Source organism: Lipophrys pholis (genome assembly GCF_963383615.2).
Source record: "Lipophrys pholis genome assembly, chromosome: 5".
Lineage (NCBI taxonomy): Eukaryota > Metazoa > Chordata > Actinopteri > Blenniiformes > Blenniidae > Lipophrys > Lipophrys pholis.
In genome coordinates this window covers 20,360,142-20,381,584 of record NC_137628.1, presented here as the reverse complement: position 1 = coordinate 20,381,584, position 21,443 = coordinate 20,360,142, and the positions used below count along the sequence as shown (strand labels likewise).

At 43.2% G+C, this 21,443-nt stretch overlaps 1 protein-coding gene across 1 annotated transcript; it reads left to right on the top strand.

Moving 5' to 3' along the window:
* Nucleotides 1–647: 647 nt before the first annotated feature.
* LOC308109826 (putative methyltransferase NSUN7) lies at nt 648–19,987 on the top strand (the record flags this gene model as incomplete). The annotated part of the gene is made up of 14 exons (XM_080463632.1): nt 648–832; nt 1,933–2,076; nt 3,917–4,099; nt 5,189–5,247; nt 6,751–6,881; nt 7,039–7,191; nt 7,987–8,170; nt 9,162–9,375; nt 10,952–11,095; nt 11,522–11,623; nt 11,808–11,925; nt 14,423–14,540; nt 19,106–19,297; nt 19,427–19,987. Exons 1-14 carry the CDS (start codon nt 793–795, stop codon nt 19,985–19,987), a joined length of 2,343 nt encoding a protein of 780 aa, XP_080319758.1. The 5' UTR covers nt 648–792.
* Between the last annotated feature and the right edge of the window lie 1,456 nt (nt 19,988–21,443).

The following is a 21,443-nucleotide window of genomic DNA, read 5'->3' as shown; positions in this document are numbered from 1 at the left end:
CAGTGCGGGTGGTATTCCACCTCTAATGAGAGGATGTGTCGGAGGAGCTTCGGGATCTGTATCGCCTGTATCTGTTAAAGTGAGCGTTTGTTTTCCCAAGGTAAGCTTGGGTTCACCCTGAGTTGGATAAAGCAGTACAATAAGCCTGCTGTTACGTTGCACTGTGCTGCAGTGGTCAGGAGGGGGTAGTGTCACTTAGATGCAGGTGATGTAGTTTGAATAAAGTTTCCAGCAGGACCAACTGGTCAGACGCACTGTATTTCTGTTTTACTCTTTGTTTGTGTTTCCTGAATGTCTGGGTCATTACACAAACACATGCAGAGATGTGCTTGTAGACACTGGCCAACAGTATTTCTTGAATTGCCTCAAGGAACATCTTGTCACTTTGATCGTCTTCAAGGATTTCGCTTGTGTCCCAAAATTAATACCTGTCAGGCTCTTAGTTGTCAAGCCTAACAGTTAAACTTTTGAAAGCCTAAATATTAATACAACATAATGAAATATCTTATAACATAGTATTACATGCATTGAATTTAGTGTATATCTGTCACAGTGGGGGGTCAGACCTCCTTCATTATCATATTGTTGCCATGGCATTTCAAACTCAGGACAGCACGGCATACTCCCGTACAGTCATGCATGACAAAGAGGTGATGAGAGGCATGAAGTGCTGCACTTCACTGGGACAGTGTGGATCATAGCCTGTGCAGAGTGGGGAGGAGGAGAAAACACCAGGCTGGGCTTCATGAACACACTCTGGATTCTTGCTCCAGCTGAATTTTATTTGAAACGATGAGTGTTGTTCCCGTGAGGAGCGTTCACAGTGACAATGGTAAGCTATGCAATTTTAAACAGCCCATCATCGTCTATGCAGATTACAATAAGCTGCTGTAGCCCTTTCTTCCAGCGCTGCTCCTCTTAAGTGGACTTAAGACTTTTCTTTTGCAGAGCGTAGGAAACTGCTTGACACTCATTAAATCACTGCTGTTTGATATTCGTTAATTTATTCCATTTGTTCTGACCTGGCCTCATTGGACGTGATGCACATTTGCTGGTCAAGTTCAACTCTAAATGATTGCTTGATGGTCCCTTTCCATTTTAGGACGTTACACCCGAAGTCAAGTGATGTCAAAAGTGTGTGTTTCTCTTTAAAGTGCTAAAAAATGGATGTACATTACACATGTGGGGTCTGATGCACCCTGTGGGCTCACATGATGTGGAACAGAATGTATGATTTTGTGGATTAAAGATTTTAGGGTTAAGGTTGAGGTAAACATCTAGGAATTGCATCAGGATCAATGGGAAGACCTCTTAAAGACAGTAAGGCTACTCTCTGTGTGTTTGCATTACTTTCTGTGAAAGAGAAGAAAAGCACATCCCTCCAAATATGTCAAGAGGAATGATAATTGTTACTGGTCAGGATGAGTTTCCATGAGAACAAATGTGAGTCCTGAAGTGATGGGACATGTGTGAGTGAAGCAGCCGCACAGAGACAAGCCGGGATGAGTTAAGCGGGTCAGTCAGAGGTGGACCTTTGTCCAGGGTCGGACAGTGGGCCATTATTTATTCATGCTGATGTATCCGAACGGCCGCTTAATTGCACCAGGAGGAGCCCAATTACGCGTAGCAGCTCTGTCTCACATTCACAGAAAGTGGAGGGTTGGATCACATGTCAGCCATGACGGGTGTCGTGCGTCTTATTTACATTTTCACAGCTCAGGTTCGGGTCAATATCTGCATAATTTTTGTGGCTGTCGAGATGGTATTTGGACTCATTTGGGTGCATTGGAGAATGAAAGAGAAATAGAGTACATTAAAAAAAAAAAAGTGTTTGGTTTTAGACCGTGGTAAGGGCTTGATGGTTATGTGTAACATGAGCATGGCAGACACCACAGCCTCAGTGGGTTTATCCCTCTCTTGACGGGGTCTCAGGTGAGGATGTGAACCCGAGTGGTGTGATGGAGGAAGGGGCCGCCACCCAACAAGGCCACGACGATGAGATCAAGAAGGAGCTGCTCCCCTCTCTACCTCCTCTACCTCCTCTTCCTCCTCTCCACGTATCCGCTCTTCCCCCAGGTGAGATTCCGTCCTGAGTGAGAGAGTGAGAGAGCGAGAGAGCGAGAGAGTGAGAGAGCGAGAGAGCGAGAGAGCAAGGGTTAATTGAATGTGGTTTTTTGGGGGTTTTTTCAGTTCAATTATGAAGAAGCTGCATTATAGTGTTATTAAGGTTCCGTGAATCAATTTCTGTTAAAAGTTGGACAAAGGGCAAGTGGTGTCATTGTGAAAAGAAAAGCACGGCTCTCAGATAAAGGCGTGTGCGGCCTCGGGTTGCAGTCAGCCAGCCGAGCCTCATGCATCACATCAACCAGGAAGAGCAAACAAAGCAAAGTGAAACTTTACCTTCCAGTTAGATTTTCCATCTTTAAGAGATAAGCCTTCCTCACTATGGAATCTTTGACACATCAAAACACATAGGAATATTTAATGATGTCGCATATCCAGTTAGCAGGATTTAATTAAATTTATTTCTTTATTTATTGATCATATTTGCTTTCACACCAGTGATCAATGGAAATGGAACTCATGGAAATCTTGTTCATTATTGAAGAGTGTTAATCCAATCAGTACAAATACATTGACTGAGACGTCTCCGTGACATTGAAATGATCAGAAGAGCAATGAAGGCCGTCATTTGGTCTGGAAGGGATCCTGGTCGTGCTTGGAGGGTTTAAACAGAAAACCATCACCCAGGAGACTCCCGCTCGTCTTTCACGCTCTGTATTCACGCTGCAAATTCAAGATCAAGCGAGTCAGTGCTAACCTGACTGAGTTAAAGGGTGTTATGTGCTTCACAGATATTCAATCTAACAGGCTTTTAGTTTTTATCTTGTCTTACTTTTTTTTTAACCCTTACAACACCATATTTCTGTCCACCTAAGTAGTTTTGGTGCTCAACCTGAACCGATCCTCGACCTTGTCTGCTTCTCCTTGTTTTTTTTTTCTTTTTGTGGAGGTCAGTGATGTCTCATGATAGATAGATAGATAGATAGATAGATAGATAGATAGATAGATAGATAGATAGATAGATAGATAGATAGATAGATAGATAGATGGATGGATGGATGGATGGATGGATGGATGGATGGATGGATGGATGGATGGATGGATGGATGGATGGATAGATAGATAGATAGATAGATAGATAGATAGATAGATAGATAGATAGATAGATAGATAGATGGATGGATGGATGGATGGATGGATGGATGGATGGATGGATGGATGGATGGATGGATGGATAGATCGATCGATAGATAGATAGATAGATAGATAGATAGATAGATAGATAGATAGATAGATAGATAGATAGATAGATAGATAGATAGATAGATAGATCGATCGATAGATAGATAGATCGATTGTGCCCACATGTCCAAAATAAACTATAATAAACGCATCAAAGGGAATTCAATTCAATTCAATTCAATTCAATTCCCTTTGATGAGAAATCCCCATTGTAAGTACTGCAAGTTGCTCTGTTGTCAACCTTTCTTGTGAAATGCAACATAACTCTAAGCGTTTGTGCTGCTTGGGCGCCATGTTTCCTGCTGATGAATGACGTCACCGCGCATGTTGTGTGAGCTACAGAGCGTGTGTGATGATGTCATTCGCGCCCACTGGAATGATTCCAAGGAATTGAAAGGCAGGGAAGCTGTTCTCAACAAGAAGCGGTCTTCGATTTCCATTCCTAATCTTAACCCTTCATTGATCGGTTACATTGATTTCATTCTTTGATTCTTATCCCATGTTTATCTAATGAATTACTCACTGTCTTGTCTCATCTCATCAACATGTCCCAAGACATTTAGGAAGGATTTCCATGCAGTCACCTCACACTTCTCTCCTCCTCCATCAGTCCATCCCCCATCAGACCAGGTCTACTGGCAGGCTGCAGCTATTTTCCAGCAACTTCGTACAGAGAAGCCGGTCACATGTCAACTTCTACGTTATGCAAAAAAGACGGACACGCCACTGCCGGAGAACGGAGACGAACCCACGGAGAAACAGGCCTACCAGCTCGCCTTCAACACGCTCAAATGTAAGGCTAATCTGCACCTGAAGTTCTGGCGTTCACAAGTTAGAATAGCATCAGCTTGCTTTATCCAAATGTAGTTTTTGTGATTTTATGATGAGGCACATATCCAGCCTGGAGGGAGCTGGTTGATAGTTACATAAAGTCAGGCAGACATTAATTTGATCTACTCCACTGCCATCTCCTGTGGAGCTCAACAACCCCCTATAAGGCAGCCTTATCTCTTTAATGAATAACAGTGGAGCTGCAGCATGTGTCAACTCCAATATTCACTTTTTGAATAGCACCTCCGACTGCACACTGTAGATTAAATAGTATGTAGTCATACATTTCATTTGTCCATGTGGCTGCAAATTGCTTCAGCTGGAGGTGAAGCAGATGTCTGTTTGGGAGGTGATAAGGAGGTGCATGCCCACACACACACGCACACACGCACACACGCACACACGCACACACGCACACACGCACACACGCACACACGCACACACGCACACACACACACACACACACACACACACACACACACACACACACACACACACACACACACACACACGCACACACACACGCACGCTGCTGCTCTGCTATTGGTTCGCAATAAACCACATGATTATAGTGAAAATATTTGATCTCTGAACTCGGAAGCTTATATATATAGAATCTTTTACATTCTGATGTTTGAAATTCACTTGTTACCAGTCACCTTGGTAGAGCAAAATATACGAAATATTTTTGCATAATTTTTTTCTTCACACAAAATAACATTATTATTACGTTGTCAATATGTTTTTTATGTCATTCTAATAGGTATATAATGTGACTATGAGTTCAAACTTTGAGGCACCTTTTTGTGACGCGTTGGGTTTTCTGTTGCTTCTGTCTGCCCAAATAGTAAAATACTGTGATGCCTACATCTGACTTTGGTCAAATAGCCCATGTAAATAGGTGGGTACTGCTGGTTATAATTATATATAATACTGATTAAACAAAGTTGTCCTGATTCCTCTTCATTAGAACGAGTGTCTCTTTCGAGGGATTCAGCTTATGCTTTCTTTCTTTTTTTCTATTTACTAAGCAAAGATGTGTCCTTCCTAGATCAAGATTTACTGGAGGACGTGATGACTGACAGCTGCTTCCACATTTCTCAGCATATTGTGAGTCCCACCAGGTTTGACATTTGACTGCTCACAAACCAAAATCTGATTAAATACACCCACACGGTGACGGTGAAAGTGCCTGGGAGTGATCTGTCTTTCGCTGAAGTATTTGAGCTCTTTGAAACCTTACGAGCATGCTCCATCAGAATATGTTGAAACGATGGAGAGGGAGGCAGGGACGCAGTTAACGGCCATTTGTATTCAGATCTGTACTTAGTCTGGCTGGTTATAGGTGGCAAGTGATGCATGCAGGAGAGAGGCAGACGCACTCTCCAACCGGGAGACTGTAAATGGTGCCATAAAACACTGTGCAATGACACATACATGGATAAAGAGACACACTTAGTTTCTGTGTGTCAGTGTGTGAGTGTCTGTGTGAATGACGGCTTCATTGAAGGATGGGTAAGAACACAGAATTGGCTGAGAGGTTGTTAGTCTGCGAGTGTCACAGTAAAATCTGCCCCGGAGCTCTTTATAATTCAACACACATCCTCTGCTTCCTGCACGCACACACGCACACACCTTCAAAAACATGAAAAAGCTTGCAGGGTTCACCATGTTGTTCCCTAAAAAGTAGATTGGACTTCAGTGTGAGCTCACATATCAGCTTCCTCAAATTGCGTAGAACAGAGACCCTCACAGACTGACTAAACAGTAGAAGGCACACACAGTGTGCTGAAAGCCCAGTCCTCATCTTTACTTTCCTCGTCCTCCAATCAATATTTCTAAATGAAAGATTAAGTCATTTTTGACAATGAAGTATTCATAATAGCCATTAAGCTCTTTTTATTGTTATTTTAAACCACAGAGAAATGATTTGACTTGTTTTGGATTACATTTAAACAAGATGAATCTTAGCTCACCCCGAAATGACCTGTGCTCCATCAGATCCAACTCCTTTTTGACTTTGAGTGTAAAATAAACAAATAACCATTAACATCATATAAGAGTGAACGACACGAATGATGAAGAATAGAGCGTCCTTGCCACATTCATTGTGAATACGTGCGCTGGCCTGGTCAAAGCAGCTGACCTCATATCCATTATGTCTTTAACATGATGGATGAGGAAATGTGCGGCGTCCATTATTCATCCTGGTTCGTATGGCTGCCGTTTGTACTCCTATGTGTAATAATTGTGTGTGAATTTGGTGTCAGACTGAGGGCAGTGGCAGTGGTTTCGCTGCAGATCAGCGTGAAGTGAAGCTTTTATATTTCCACCTTCATCCATTTGTAAAGCTAATGTCAAGGCACTTTTTTTTTTCTTTTAAATGTTGTCCAATTCCAATTTCATTTTTTGTCATCATCTATTATTGCAGGGGAATCCCCAAGATAGAAATATACTATTAATGGTAGCCTACATCTGCAGTGCAGTTCAATGGAAACACTCCTTTATATGTGATTGTTGTCAACATTGCCGTTATTTGTCAGGTGTAATTCACACTACCCTAGAAAATACACAGGAGATCCTAACAATAACGAAGTCGTGCTTGTTTTACAGGACAGTGACTTGTTGCCGTTGGCGATGGTGATGCTGTTTGACTTCCAGGACCGAAAGTTTTTGATGCGTTCAGCAAAGGAGAAGCTGGAGGCCGTCCAGGAGGTCAGGGATCTGGAACAAGGCCTTCAGAAGTGTGTTGACAATAAGTATTTTGATGAGGATTTGAAAAGGTTTTCGGCCAAATGTCAAGAGTTTCCACAGATCAGTTAAAGTTCAGTCACTTAAAATGAAAGTTTATGAAAGTCGGAGCGGAGTGAGTTCTTGTCACAGAATGTGTGTTTCTCGCAGGTGTAAGACCAAGCTGGCAGCATCTCTGGCTCGCTGCAGAGTGAAGCAGAGTCTGCAGAGTGTCTCCTGCTTTCTGTCCCATCCTGTCAGGACCAAACAGCACAGAGCAAAGAGACTGCCACTTTATGCATGGATCAATACTCTCAAGACCAGGTACAAGTACGAATTAATTTCACACTGGACCTCTCTGCGCCTTCAAGGTTAGTTTATTGAACATAAATGGGGATGTTAAGCGATAGACGCTGTGCAAAAAAAGACCGCTTGAGGAAGGTTTTTAGTTGGCTCTCTGTCGGCTGCTGCCATCACACAGAAGATCTAATTATGATGTAACAATATAAAAGTGTTAATAAGTAAAGTAGAAATAGATACAAGTTTTTGTAACATATCAGACCGCTGGCACTCATCCACAGGGCCTAAATGAGGCCGATGAGGGTGGAGGATGTAATGTTTTTTAAATTGCAAATGCATTATTTTATGTATAGTATTGTATTTTTTTGTCTCTGAGGAAAACCTCAAACTTGAAACCCAATCAGTTTTTATTCCCTGTTAATTTTTCTTCTGTGGTGTTTTGGAGCAAAGTGTAAACACGGTGGCTGTTTATGTACCGAACAACACACTGTATGTTAAAACATGTGTTTTTTTGTTGTTGTTTTTTTCAAAGGGGTCTTGGAGTCTAAATTTAATGGACAGTGACGTTCACTGGGGGCATATATAAAACAGGACGGTGCGGCGCTCTTACAGCTCCAATGTAAAAAGAGCCCCAGTCGCTGTGGCAGTAAAGCAAAGAGCAGAGATGCTGTTAACCAGAGGGCGCCGTAGTAAACAGACAGAGATTGGTTCACTGATGGATCCATGTTATAGTTTGTAGTGAATCCTTTTTATTTCGGGGGGCACTCATTGACGTGTGCGCCTTAAACAAACCAGCCATGATTCCCGGGGTCTCTGCAGGCTGGAGGAGGTGTGTGCGGCATTACAAAGTGCTGCTTTGTGCCAAGCGGCGAAAATGGCCGACCTGAAGGACGGGGTGTTCTGCAGAGACCCTCTTTGTTCGGACACGTTGGTCTTCTCTCATCAGCTTCTCGCCGCGCTGCAGCACAGCCGCATCGCCACCACGCACGTCCTCAACATACAGGTGGAAATCCACTGGGTGTAGAATGAAAAATCATGTGTAATAAAGTCATTCACTTGAAATACATTCTCCTTTTCACTGCATACTCTTTATGATGGTTTCACACGCGCTCACAAAAAATACTCATGAAGCGTTCTTCAATAAAATACAATAAAACACCGGCAGTAGGAATTATTAGGTTATTTTGCAACCAGAAATGCATGTATTGGTTTATAAAATATCTTGAGTCCAAGTAAAAGTTAACAATGGAAATTCAGTCGCGGAAAACACTTTTTATAGAGAGGAATAGTGGTGAATCTAATCTTGGTAACGTTTAAAGGCTGAGAAGAAATATTATTGTACATCATCCTTCACAAATATGGATCCCAAAATGATATTCAGTGTACACACTAAGAAATATGTAAATGCCGGATACAGGGTACCTCAATGCCCTAACCCTAACCCAAAGACTTAGCAATTCTAACAACAATAATCACTTATGTAATATCACAACATTTCTGATTCACACAAAATTAATTCACGAGTCATATGTATTCGAAAACTCTAGGAAATGACCAAAATTGTAGAAATATATAGAACAAAACAGATGTGATTTACATTTACATGTTTTTACTTTGCAGACGTCTAAATGTTTGTGTGAATCTTGTTGTATTTCTTAGTGGCTTTCTGAAACTCTTCTCAAACACGTGTACACGTGCATGTGTATCTTAATGAGTCTGAAGCCAAATTTAAGTCAAAGCGAAAGCTAGTAGCTACAAAATATGCACTTTTTTTCTCTGACCTCCTCTTTGACCTTCTTCATTTTGCTGCTTTGCGCCATAACTCAACCTCGACATCTTGTTGTGGCGGGAATTTCAAAGCCGAGTTGTTTGATTTAAACGTGATTAGCAGCACAACAGTTTATAAAACTGCAGGATTAAAGCAAATGTTCACATGCCTGAGTAACAAGTGTGTTTGTGTGTGTGTGTGTGTGTGTGTGTGCTCGCGCGAGCAGGACAGGAGTGTGTGTGTTGCGGTGAGCGTGTTGAGCCCCCTCCTCTTCGACAGAGGTGACGTACTGGCGGTGGGCTCCTTCTCCGCCGTGACGGTGGCACATGTGGCCGTGGCGGCCGCCGCCCGCTCAGGCCGGGTGTTGGTGTGTGGCGCTGATCACACGCCCTCACAGGTCAAAGAGGTGCAGGAGCTACTGACACAAATGGACATCAAGAGTGAGTTATAAACGCCTTGTGATACACACATTCATTGAAAAAACATCTGCTGATATTTAGAATTGAAATATATTGAGTTTCATATTTTCAGTCTCCTCTTCCTGGTTTGTCTTTGGACTGTTTGAGAAACACTGAAATTATTCAAGTGGTTTGGAGGTGGTTACTGTTTGCTCATCTTTATTAGTTTTGGTGGTCTGATCCTATTGGAATGCAAGGGATTATTAGAGTACTTTGAAATCTTTCACTTTTCCATGTGAAACTGCTTTGTTGGCCTGAACGTGTTCACGCTCGCAAGAAAATTTGCAAAAACTTCAGATGTGGTGAATAATGCATGTGCGTGCCACATTTGCATGGTCTACTAACGTGTCGCCTACATCCTCGGAATTTCGTAGGCATAGGCAACAGGTCGGGTTGCACAAAAACTCAGTGATACGTTCAGACAAACAGGAAGTGCGCCGTTTTTTATTCACTGTGAGCATTTTGTGACAAACTCCTCCTCGGGCGTAAGTCAGAGAGACCTGAAGGTTTCCCAGTATATACGACAGGCCTTCCTGGTGGGAAACCTCCAACATGCGTGGGTGGGGCTTTAATTTCATCTGTACTTTAATGTCATAGTGTAAAAATTCAAGTAAACACTTTGCAAACGACTTCAATACCTTTTAATTCTGAATCAAGTTGACCACATTAAAAAAAAAAACTAAAACAACAAAAAGAAATACAGTTCAAAATGATAAGAAGGATTATTTTAAAAGGATTTTTTGTTGATTGTGGACCAGAAAATGTCCGATCCTCTAAGTCTGATGAAGATTATCAAAACAGGACATATAAGGACTATTACAACTGATGGTTTTAACTTCCTTTATTTTAGTGTAGAAGCCTCTTTGCTTCTTCTGGTACAGATCTTTGTTATCCATCGTTTCTAAAGTTTGTTGTTGTTTCTTTTAAATAATAATAATAAAACACAATAAGATTTTGTTCTCAGTTGCTGGTTTTCAACGTATATATGTTGCCAGCAGCCTGATGTGATGGTAGATGAGACGCCCATTGCTTTACTTGCACTTGATACCTGTATTCTGTGCTCCTGTGCTTCACACTCGTGTCGATCGTGTAGATCCACACTACCTGCTGTGGAAATGTCTGATTCTTGATAGTCGTAAGGGAAGCATGGCAGATGGCTGTGGCTCAGTTGATAGAGCAGGTCATCTCTCAGTAGAAAGGTTGCAGGTTTGATCCCTCATTGCCGCCTGTCCATATGCCAAAGTGTCCTTGAGCAAGACATTGAACCTCAAAATGCTCCCTGAGTGGACATGCTGAGCGGTCGTCACCATTTTTGCGTTACTGAATGTGAAGCGATAGAGAACTTTGGGGGCTGTGAAAATGGCTTTATAGGTGAAATTCAAGGGGCCAGATGTAATACACATCTCTGTATTTAAAGGTTCACATCGTTGCCAGTTTTCAGATTGCAGCTTGTAAGGGGATTTGTGCCATAATGTGAATCGCAGCTGCTTAATGCTGCCAGCTCTTCTAATGTGCGTTTGTTCTTTTGTCTTACTGTTGTTGCATTTCCTCACTCCAGATGTGCGAGTCCTGTCAGGAGCTTTCTGCAGCCTCAATGAGTGGGACGCCAGCGTCCAGCGGTTGAAGGTCATCATCGTGCTGCCTCAGTGTTCCTCTTCGGGCCTCAACGACCCCGTGCCCACCATTCACAGCGAACATGGAGGTACATAAGAGACGTGCCCTCTCGTAGACTGAGAGCTCCTAACGCGAACCGGTGTGTTTTTATGACTTTAAATTTCCATGCCATTGTTCTTTTCATATAATGACTTGTGGATAACTTCCCCAAGAGGGTCTGCAGAATTTGTAGATTTATGGAGAATGTGGGGAGATGGCAAAAGGCCATGTGAGAGCCCTGAAGCTCGTTTCACACAGGCACAGCCCAGAGCTGGCTCAGACTTAATGTGCACTTAGGTCTGTGAGTTATTGAGGGTTTCCACTGAGGGCTGGCTGATAAAACCAGGTTGGTGGAAGAAGCACGTTCGGAAAGGCATGGCACAGTGATTATGATGTGAAAACAGAGGATTTTTTAAAAAGAAAAGCATTTCTATTGAATTTCAAAAATGGTAATTGAGCTCTGCTTTGATGACAGACTGGGATCTACTACCACACTTGTCCATTGGTTCTGTTTCCAAGAGCAAAATACAGTCTCTGACCCACCAGCAGGCTCAACTACTCGGACACGCGCTCTCCTGTAAGTACATCTTGTAAGTTACTGTATGTCAATGAGGAAACATACTTCAATTCAAAAGATAAGGACAATATACCAAGAGCAAAATGTTCATATCTATATATACAGTGTTCTGTGTTGTAGTGATCTATGTGTGTTGTGCTGGTGAATCATCAGCAGTGTGACCGCTCCTTTTTCATTATTTCAGTCCCAAAGGTCCAGACTGTGGTCTACTGCACGCGCTCAGTGTACCCAGAGGAAAATGAACTGCTGGTGAAAAGAGTGTTAGAGAAAACACACACACATCCTAAACTGCTGCCGTTCAGGTACAGCAAACACACACACACACACACCACTGAGATGCTTCACCAGGATTATGTATTTCACACGCTTCCTGTTGGCGTGTCGAATGAATGAACGTCCTAATTTATGATTAAACACCTTGCTCCTTGTTTAACATCTAAATTTACAGTGTCCACTGACACTCATCTTTCTCAAACATTAATTATTTCATTATTTATTGCACTGTATTAATCCCCCTGAGGGGAAATTCATACCAATTGACCCATCGGTCGCAGCCACACAGAGCAGCGCTCAAGGGGAGTTTTGTTTCTTATAAACCCTCATCACAAGGTTGTGGAAGTTGTTTAGTAAGTTGGTCAATAGGTCACATCAATGTAGATTACATCCCACAAGATGAGTGAAACAAGGAAACACACACACACACACACACACACACACACACACACACACACACACACACACACACACACACACACACACACACACACACACACACACACACAAGCACCACCTTAGCTGTCCAGGTGTTAGTTTTCTCTCTCTAAAAGCATTTAATTATTCACTCATGACTTTATGTTACTTGTCCACAGGCCAAAACTACAAATGTAACTATAAAATTATTCATGAACTGCTGAAACCAGTTGAACTACATTTGATGAAAAGCTGGCAGCATTTGCAACATTCTTTTTTTCCCCTTTTATCGTACGTCTACAGCTTGTTTTACTTGGATGATGCATTCTACAAGTCTTTACTGCCTTCCTCCACTCAGTCGGTGTTGTGTTGTGTCTAGTTTAGGCTTTGCTCAGCAAAGTGAGCTGTCCGACCGGCAGCCTGTCCAGGGTGCACTCTGCCTTCGCCCAGAGCCGCTCAGATCTACTCCAGCAACCCTCAATTGGATGAAGCGATGTATAATGGATGTTAAGCTCCGTATGAAAGGAAGAGCACCCAATGAAGGAGAAGCACTAACAAAGTGCCACAAACACTTTCTCTAATGCCGTCCTCCAATTGCAGGACTGGAAAGTCAAACATTCCTCCAGTGTCGGCATGAGCAGAGATATGTCAAACATGCCTGACCCTGTGTCCTGTAGACGGCCAGATCCAGGGCCCACTTCCGTTTTCATAACTTGATGCTCAGTGAAGTCCGAGCGCAAACAGAAAGTTGCTGAAACCTATAGCTGAATAATTTATAGTGCTATACTGTACCGTGCGTGTGTGTGTGTGTGAGACAGTGAGAGGTTCCATTCACTACACTGATGACAGTAAAGTATCAGGGATCAGCTGCAGTCGCTGCAGGGACTGAAGTTAATCCCGTAGCCGGGGTCAACAGGGTGGAGAGGATTTTAGAGTTTCACGCCTCCACAAAACTCATTTTCTGCCGTTCGTCCCTATTAAGTAATCCAGATGTTATTATATTTGGCTGTGTGAGCTCTTTTATAAGCTCCCACTTGTGGCAGTCTCTGTGTTTATGTTATCCTGTACAGCTCCTGGAATTTTTAGAAAATGATTTTCAGGCATCATTGAGCGCCAAAGCTACTGTAACGTTCAAGTCGTTGTTATATATGCAGGAAGTCTCTCTTGCTGATTTACGGGGGCCCGAGTTTCTCTCCGTTCTGCAGTGATATATACAGACACCAGTGGCAGTGGAGACATGGTCAGGTCTCTCACTATAATTTTAGACGTGCTCAAAGGCACACATGAAAAATCTATTGCACCGTGCAGTACCATTTTTCAGTTACTTAAAAAAAAAGAAAGAAAAGTCTAATATCTGAACCATGTTTAAACTCACAAATCATTAAAGGAGCCCTGCAAGAACCAATTTGGTGTAACTGAAAGAATCTGCCTCTGGGCCTCCTGTGAAATGTGCTGTAAAAGAAGATAAAGGGAACACGTGACTTTACAGGGAGTTTAAATGTTAACTCTTAACCAGTATAAACAACACCTCATATCGAATAACAGCGCCGTAGTGAGGGTTACATTTTTGTCAATGAAATCTCCGTCGGCTGATAATCTTCATATTCCGGTAGTATTAAGATGGCGTTGGATCTGCTGAGAGTTGTCGCTCAGCATTCACTAACATATTTGCTGCTGTGGGCACTTCTGTCAGATGTTCAAGTTGCAATACTCAGCAGAGACAGCTTGCAGCCCACAGGAGCCCATAAACAAGCTTGTCCAGCAGCACCAAACAGGACAATGTATTGATCAATAGGGTGAAAAGTATTTAATAGACTAACGCTCACAACCAGCACATCGTCTGTGTGTGCATGTAGAGGGGATCCAGAATGAAAACCTCTGCAAAGCGGAGCAGATTAACCAACAAGCCTACATCTTTCAGAGGGTTTTTCATACTCTGGTTCCATTTTCCTCAAACTGATGATTCTTGCATGCAGACCTTCTTTGCTCTCCAGAAAAAAAAAAATGCCTCTGATTGGATGTGGCAGCGACAGAGCAACGGTAAAGTGCTGCACAGAAGCTTTTAGCAAGTTTTCCACGAGCTGTCGTCGCTCTGTGCTGCTCTCTCAGGGTGAACGGTCCAATTTTCCCTGATGACTCCCCGGCAGGAGGCACGTCAGACAAGTTCTTCAGAATCTCCCCATCGCAGCTCACCAACGGCTGCTTCATCGCACGGTTGTCTCGACAGGTGAGGAAAGGGGAGAGAGAGAGAGAGAGAGAGAGAGAGAGAGAGAGAGAGGTGGAGACAGAGAAGTGAGAAAAAGGTAGAGGACAAGGTTGCATTTGGAGGCTGAGAAAGGGAAAACCTGTGTGTGTGTGTGTGTGTGTGTGTGTGTGTGTGTGTGTGTGTGTGTGTGTGTGTGTGTGTGTGTGTGTGTGTGTGTGTGTGTGTGTGTGTGTGTGTGTGTGTGTGTGTGTGTGTGTGTGTGTAGACAAGCAGAGCTGACTGACCTCCCTGCAGACAGACAGTAAGAATGCAGCCTCAGCACTTCACTTTCTAAGCAATCTCTCTCTCTCTCTCTCTCTCATGCACGCACACACACACTGCAGTGTCAATTTCAATATTCAAGCAGAAAACAAAAAAAAAGGAGTTGAAGATAAAATTCACCCGAGCTACTGAGCCATTCCAATACTTCACTTCATATCCAGTTTATAGATGAGCGGGTAATTCCTCTGTGTCGCTGTTCATCCCTCTTTCTGATCAGTTTTGTTGCATCACCGCGTTGCTACAACTATTTGCCCTCTCTTGGGCAGAGTGACTCGTTTTCTCTCTCGCTCATAAAAAGAGGAGAAATACAACAGAAGGAAATGAGACGCCATTTCTCTGATCCCCTGCAGCTCAGAAATGCTGCATGGAGGCGACTGCCAGCAAGACTGCAATATGAAATATCTAAAGCACTGGGCTTGTATTAATGTTTGTTCAGTTGAAACACATTCAGAATTGTTTATTATCATGTACTTATCCACCTGTTTGCACATGAGGCTATGAGCTTATTGCAGAAAGCAGGTACACATTTGGAAACTGTGCTGGATTTCACCATGTTGAACATAGAGACCGTTTCAACATCTGAGACACATTTCATCATTCAAAACAGCAGCGAGTTTTACAGGGTGATTTCCAGCACATTTCAAGATCCGAGGAAGCCAGTCGACTGCCTCGCGCGCAAGTTTACATGTCCCAGAGAGAAACCAGACGTTTGAAACTAGCCATGGGGAAATGATGGAGGCATGGACGTCACTTCTTGCCGATGTCAGAAAGAAAAACCGAAAAAAAAAAAAAAAAAAAAAAACTACACAAAGTTTGAAAGTTTGCTTGGATGTACTTTAGTGGTTGATTCAATTCCTTTGGAAGTTTTTAGTAGATTTTGAAGAGAGTGGAGGAGAATCAACAAGCCAGTAGAAGTGTGAGCATTGTGACAAGAAGGACGGCCTAAAGGGAGCAAAAGGTGAATTTTAATGTACAACTTTTCCCAAAAAGAAGAAAAAATAATAATTATATATATAAAAAACAAATGAAGGAAACCAAAAAGAAGTCCAGATGACAATGGAACAACTACAACTGTAAACAAACTGTGAAGACAAAGTTACTGAAAGGTTAACATGACACACACACACGCACACACACACGCACGCACGCACGCACGCACGCACGCACACACACACACACACACACACACATTACTCAAAGTGACAGGACCGAGACTGAACTGAAAAGTTCAGAGATGAGGGGCAAGTGAAGTTCACAGACATTTGGCAATTTGTCAATATTGATAAAAACCTGTCAGGGTTCAATAAGAACGAGAAGCTAAAAGATAAAGGTCAGGATTAGATTTATTGGGGCAAAGGTCAGTCCCCGTAAAAAATTGCTGATAAACGAGAAACAGTGTCATCACCTCATCGGCCAATACGAAAATAAAATATTGCTTTTAAAGTCACTATTATATAGTGAAGCGCCCTCGTGTCTTAAGACGCCGGGGGTCACATGACACGAGACAGACGCTGAGCTCATTACATTGTCGTTGTGTGAATCTGAAAAGCACTTTGAGACCATTTGCCACGATAAAAGTAGAAAACTGTCAATATACGTACCTGAGATCAGTCGAAGTTGTCCAACTTGAAAAATAAGCAGTCACCATGGCGACAGTTGAGCGTTTTCATTTTGTACTGATTTCAGTAACAAACCCAACCGTAGTTTAAGAAAACAAATCAAACTTCATAGGCTTAGACATGCACAGGTTGCCGGTTTCTAAAAGCATCATGAAACCAAATACTCAGGAGTTATAGGCGTTTCATTAATGTTCACAAACATCATCTCATTATTTGAGGAATAATAAAAGTTTTTGTCACGTGTGTGTAGATTATTCGAGAATTGACTCGTTAACAGTTTTTTGTTGTCGAGTGAATGCTTCAAACCCGACTGGTAACTTACTGAGTTCTCATTCTCACGAGCTCACCATAAATACAGGGGAGAGTAATCTGGTAGGTGGAGGCTGGACGCTGACGGATTGATGGACGGCAGATTGGGAGCGGTCAGTGTGAAATAACAGCACAGTCGACCTGATCAAGGATTTCAAATAAAAAATGTGAAGAAGTGAACCGGATCTACATTATGTTGTTCATCGTATCCCGTCTTTAGCCTTTAAAGCTGCATTGGTGCATTTTCTTTCATTTCATCAGCTTCTCTCGAATGTGTTGCTGTTAAAGGGAGCAGATTTAAAAAAAGAAGAAATAAAAAGTGTCTTTGCAGCACGATGGGGCAGACGAGGCCGAGCGTCCTGTCCTGTCAAGCTCAGAGCAGTAATTTACAATCTAATGATCGGGCCTAATTGGATCGACATTCACTCTCACAGTGAGTCAAATAACATCAGAGCTGCTGCTGTAGATTCACACTCACTGACACTTGTGAGGCGGTTCACCGCTGCACGGATACAAGTCAAGCGGTGCTGGAGGGCATCTTCAAAAAAAGCCTGCAGAGGATGAGAAAAAGATTCAACTTTTAAAAGATCTCCTGAAAGAAATGAAATGAGAAAATGACTCAATGCATGCGTCCAAAAAGCCGCTCGACACTTTAACTCTCGTCCGGTCACCAATGAAAGAGTCTGGCACGCATATGCTTCATAATGATAACTCCTACAACACTCGAATATTTATAAATTCCCCGAAAGTTTAGATCAATTTTACATAGGTGACGCTGCATTGAAAACATCTGGAGATCGTCTCATCAGCGGAGAAGTTACGGAGCCAGTTATGTAGCTTGTGTGTGGTGGAAAGAAGGGAAAGTCAATCCTGACGCCGCAGAAGGAAACTGTGACGATGATTAAAGTCTAAATCTCAAACCCATTAAACGTCTGTGAAACGTTATGACGATGAAATCCTACTCAGACTTGTTGTGATGTTTTTGGGGGTGAAGCGACGCTCCAGTGCACAAAGTCAAACTCCCCAACTTGTCGACACGTTCGACGAATCATCGTCCTTCATGGAGCTCTCGTCACAGTTTATTATGTTTCACTACAAACATACTTTACTACATATTTAAAAGTGGGTAGTTTCCAAATGACTCAAAGCTTATATTGCTGTCCAAGGTAGAAGACAGATTGAACTCTCAAGAGTGAATAATAACAATAATAATAATAAAAAAAACAACAACTGTAGCATACTTTAATCTATGTGCGTCAACATCATTCGGCTTCCACAAGACGTGAAGTCTATAAAGTTTCAGACGGAGGTGGAGGGAGACAGACAGGAAAGACTCAGGGGATTTAGCAGGATTCCTCCGTCTCTGCAGCAGACGAGGACACCCTATCCCTCCTGTCATTATATTTTCCCCATGGGCAGATTGTGAGGCGAGATGGCCCATTGCACACACATGGAAGACGTTTCATAACCTCCTGGAGAGACATAAAGTGTCTCTTTAAACATTTTTGTGGTCATTTGAGGTCGCTCTGTGGGCACTTTAAGTATCTTAAGGCTCATTTTGTGCCTTTTTGTGGTCACTTTCTGTCTCTTTGGGGTCATTTTGTGTCTATTGATGGGTCTTTTGTCACTTTTGGCCACTCTGAACCTTTGGACTCTTTGCCCATTCAGTAATCCATGATCAAATACGCCACTGAGGAGAAATAACCCTGAAAGATATTCATACATGAAGCCAAGTGAGTTGACAGTCCGTCACACAGCAAATGACTGCAGTTTCTGGGACCTCAATCATTTGACTCATTCGCGTTATGATTAGTTAAGATCCCCATGAATAAATCATTCATATCATTTTGACCACGTTGTGTTTTCATTTCGACCCGTCTGGGTCGGTGTAACGTTCTGTAGCGGGAGAGTCGTGCAGCTTTTCACCCTGGATGGCGGGTTTAGTTTGGTCACCACTCAAAAACACGTTTTAGCTTTTTGAGAAATCTTTAAAACTCCCTTTGTTGACTCGATTCGATCAACTAAATTGTGTTCCAGAAACTTACAGCGAATTTGCTAAATTAAAAATGTTGAACATATTGACACACATACGGCTTCACAGAGACGTTGGAGAGTGACTATCACAACATCTTTTAAATTATAGTACACATTTGTGTTGGAAATAAAAAGCCATCATCATCTCCTCCAGTCTCCTCTCTATACTCCCGGCTTTATGGCCGGGCCTCATTTCCACTGTTTTGTTGTGCAGGCCTCCTCGGTGCTATGTTACCCCGGGGACCTGTACTTTTAATGTGTTGTATCCGCACATTAAATCTTAAACTGCCCTTGCTCTTTCAGGCGGATCCCACCAAAGTGGAAACAGTCCAGGATGTGCTGGCGCGAGCAGCAGCAAAAGGCCTCCTGGGTGGAATAATTCCTGATCAATCAAAAACGGGTAAAAAGGGGAAGAGCAAGAAGAACCGAGCGACTTCGGCGAGCAGCAAGCCGCCATCCCCCTCAAGCGAGGGGAGGCAGTCACCAGGGGAGCTGGTATACGGAGTTGATCCGGAGGGAAGGGGAGAGGAAGGAGGTTTTCGGGATAGTGAAGAGGAGGATGAAAGGCTGGGAGAAAAAGAGAAGGCAAGGAAGAAGAGGAAAGGGCTGAAAGGACAAAAACAGACGAAACAAAGCAAGAAGAACGGCGCGGCCTCGAAGCGTCAATCAAAGAACCACAAGAAGAAAACGACAAAGATAAAAGTCACAGAATCGCATCCCAGGAGGCGTAAAACAAGACGGATCCCTCGTCTGACGCTGACACTGATATCCTCCGCAAAGCCCTCCAGCCAGCTGTCTCCCATCACGGCTCTGGCGCACAAGCTCAGCAACCCTCCTCCTGTGCCGGCAGTCCAGAGCCCCACATCCACCGCTGCAAAGCATCCCCCACCCCCCCGCCCCGCTCCCCGCCCCGCTCCCCCCAGGAGACAGGACACACCGCCTGCCCGAACAGAGAAACCTCCACAGGACACCACCAAAGCGGTGAAGAAGGTGGCGAGGCTGGTGGACGAGGAGGCGCTGCCGCGGCGGCGAGTGCTGAAGGCAGCAGATTTGGTCTTACCGCCAATTTCTTCCTTGTCCTCCTGCTCTCTCCACAGCGGGAGCGGCAGCTCGCTGTCCAGGAACTCCAACTCTCACCCCAACATGTCTGCGTCCTCATCCTCACTGTTTCTGCCTGCGTTGTAAAGAACGTAGGAGTTCGGCTCCTCTTAACTGGAATGTTACTGATCTGCACAATCACAATAGACGAACGAGAATCAATTCCTGGGAGATTCTTGTGTTGCGAATAACTTGTCTTGCTGCAGAGACATTTCTAAAGCCAGTACCACTGAATATTCTGAGTTGGTCACTTGTTTCCCCAAGTTGCTGTCTCTTCGTCCCGCTCACAGAGCCAGCTGGTAACTTTGACCAAAGTTGTTGCCTCAATAGTAACTGCCTGTTTGATAAAGGAGTGTGTCATTAACCATCATTGGTTCATGTCTCCATTTTGCAAAGTTTTAATAATCACTGATCACCTCGAACCAACCGAAATAAGAAGTGGCAGCACAAAAACATCTGCCTCGTCAGCAATTATCAGGAACCATTAGAAAGCAACATTTATGTACTAATTTTCAGTACAATGCTTATACTTGAGAGAGACATCTTTATGACAAGCATCTGATTTCTTGTACACTTCCATACTATAAAAAAATAAATCAATGTAAATATTGTTTAGTCGCCACAAATATCGAATGACTGAATGTACACTGAACAAAAAATATATATAAAACGCAAACACTTTAGTTTTGCTCTCGTTTTCCATGACCGGACTCAAAGATCTTAAAACTTTTTCTACGTACACAAAAGGCTTATTTCTCTCAGATTTGGGGTGATTATCTACAGGTAAGCCTGTAAATAATCCTGCTGTCCAATCGGCATGCTGATCCGCCACACCCGTGAGGTGGACCGAGTATCTCGGCAAAGGAGAAGCGCTTACTCAAAAATTGCGACAACTTCAACATAAAGGCAATTAAAATGATTGTTTCTGGTGCAAAATACAGTGAAATGTCTCAGAAGTCTCTCCCAAAGCCACCGTTTTATTTTATTTTGGCGGTTTTTGCAACTTGCTTGATTAAACGTTTGGGATAAACGTGGCGACTCATTATGCTGCAAAATAGTCGACTTTCATAACGTTCCCCAGAAGTCTTTGAAGCGCCGGCTGAACGACACTGTGGCCTCGACGATTCTCTTTGAGCTCTGAGCCGCTGTGCCTGGAACCACACGCCTGGATAATCAATCAAACCATGAAGAGGTGACAAAGACAATAGGGGGGGAGGGGGGGGGGGGGGGGGGGGGGGGGGCGCTGCAGACACACAGAAGCCAGCTGCTGTGTTTTATAATGCTGTTTATTCTCACAATTGGTTACATTGATAAAGTGTACAAATCAGTGAGCAGCAAACGGAAGCCGACACGTGTGCGTGTGTGTGTGTGTGTGTGTGTGTGTGTGTGTGTGTGTGTGTGTGTGTGTGTGTGTGTGTGTGTGTGTGTGTGTGTGTGTGTGTGTGAGAGAGAGAGCCTGACAGAGAAGCTGTGAGTCCTCTGCAGCACCAGCAGTGGACTCACAGCTTCTCTGTACACTGTACAAGGTGAAGATATAATCCAA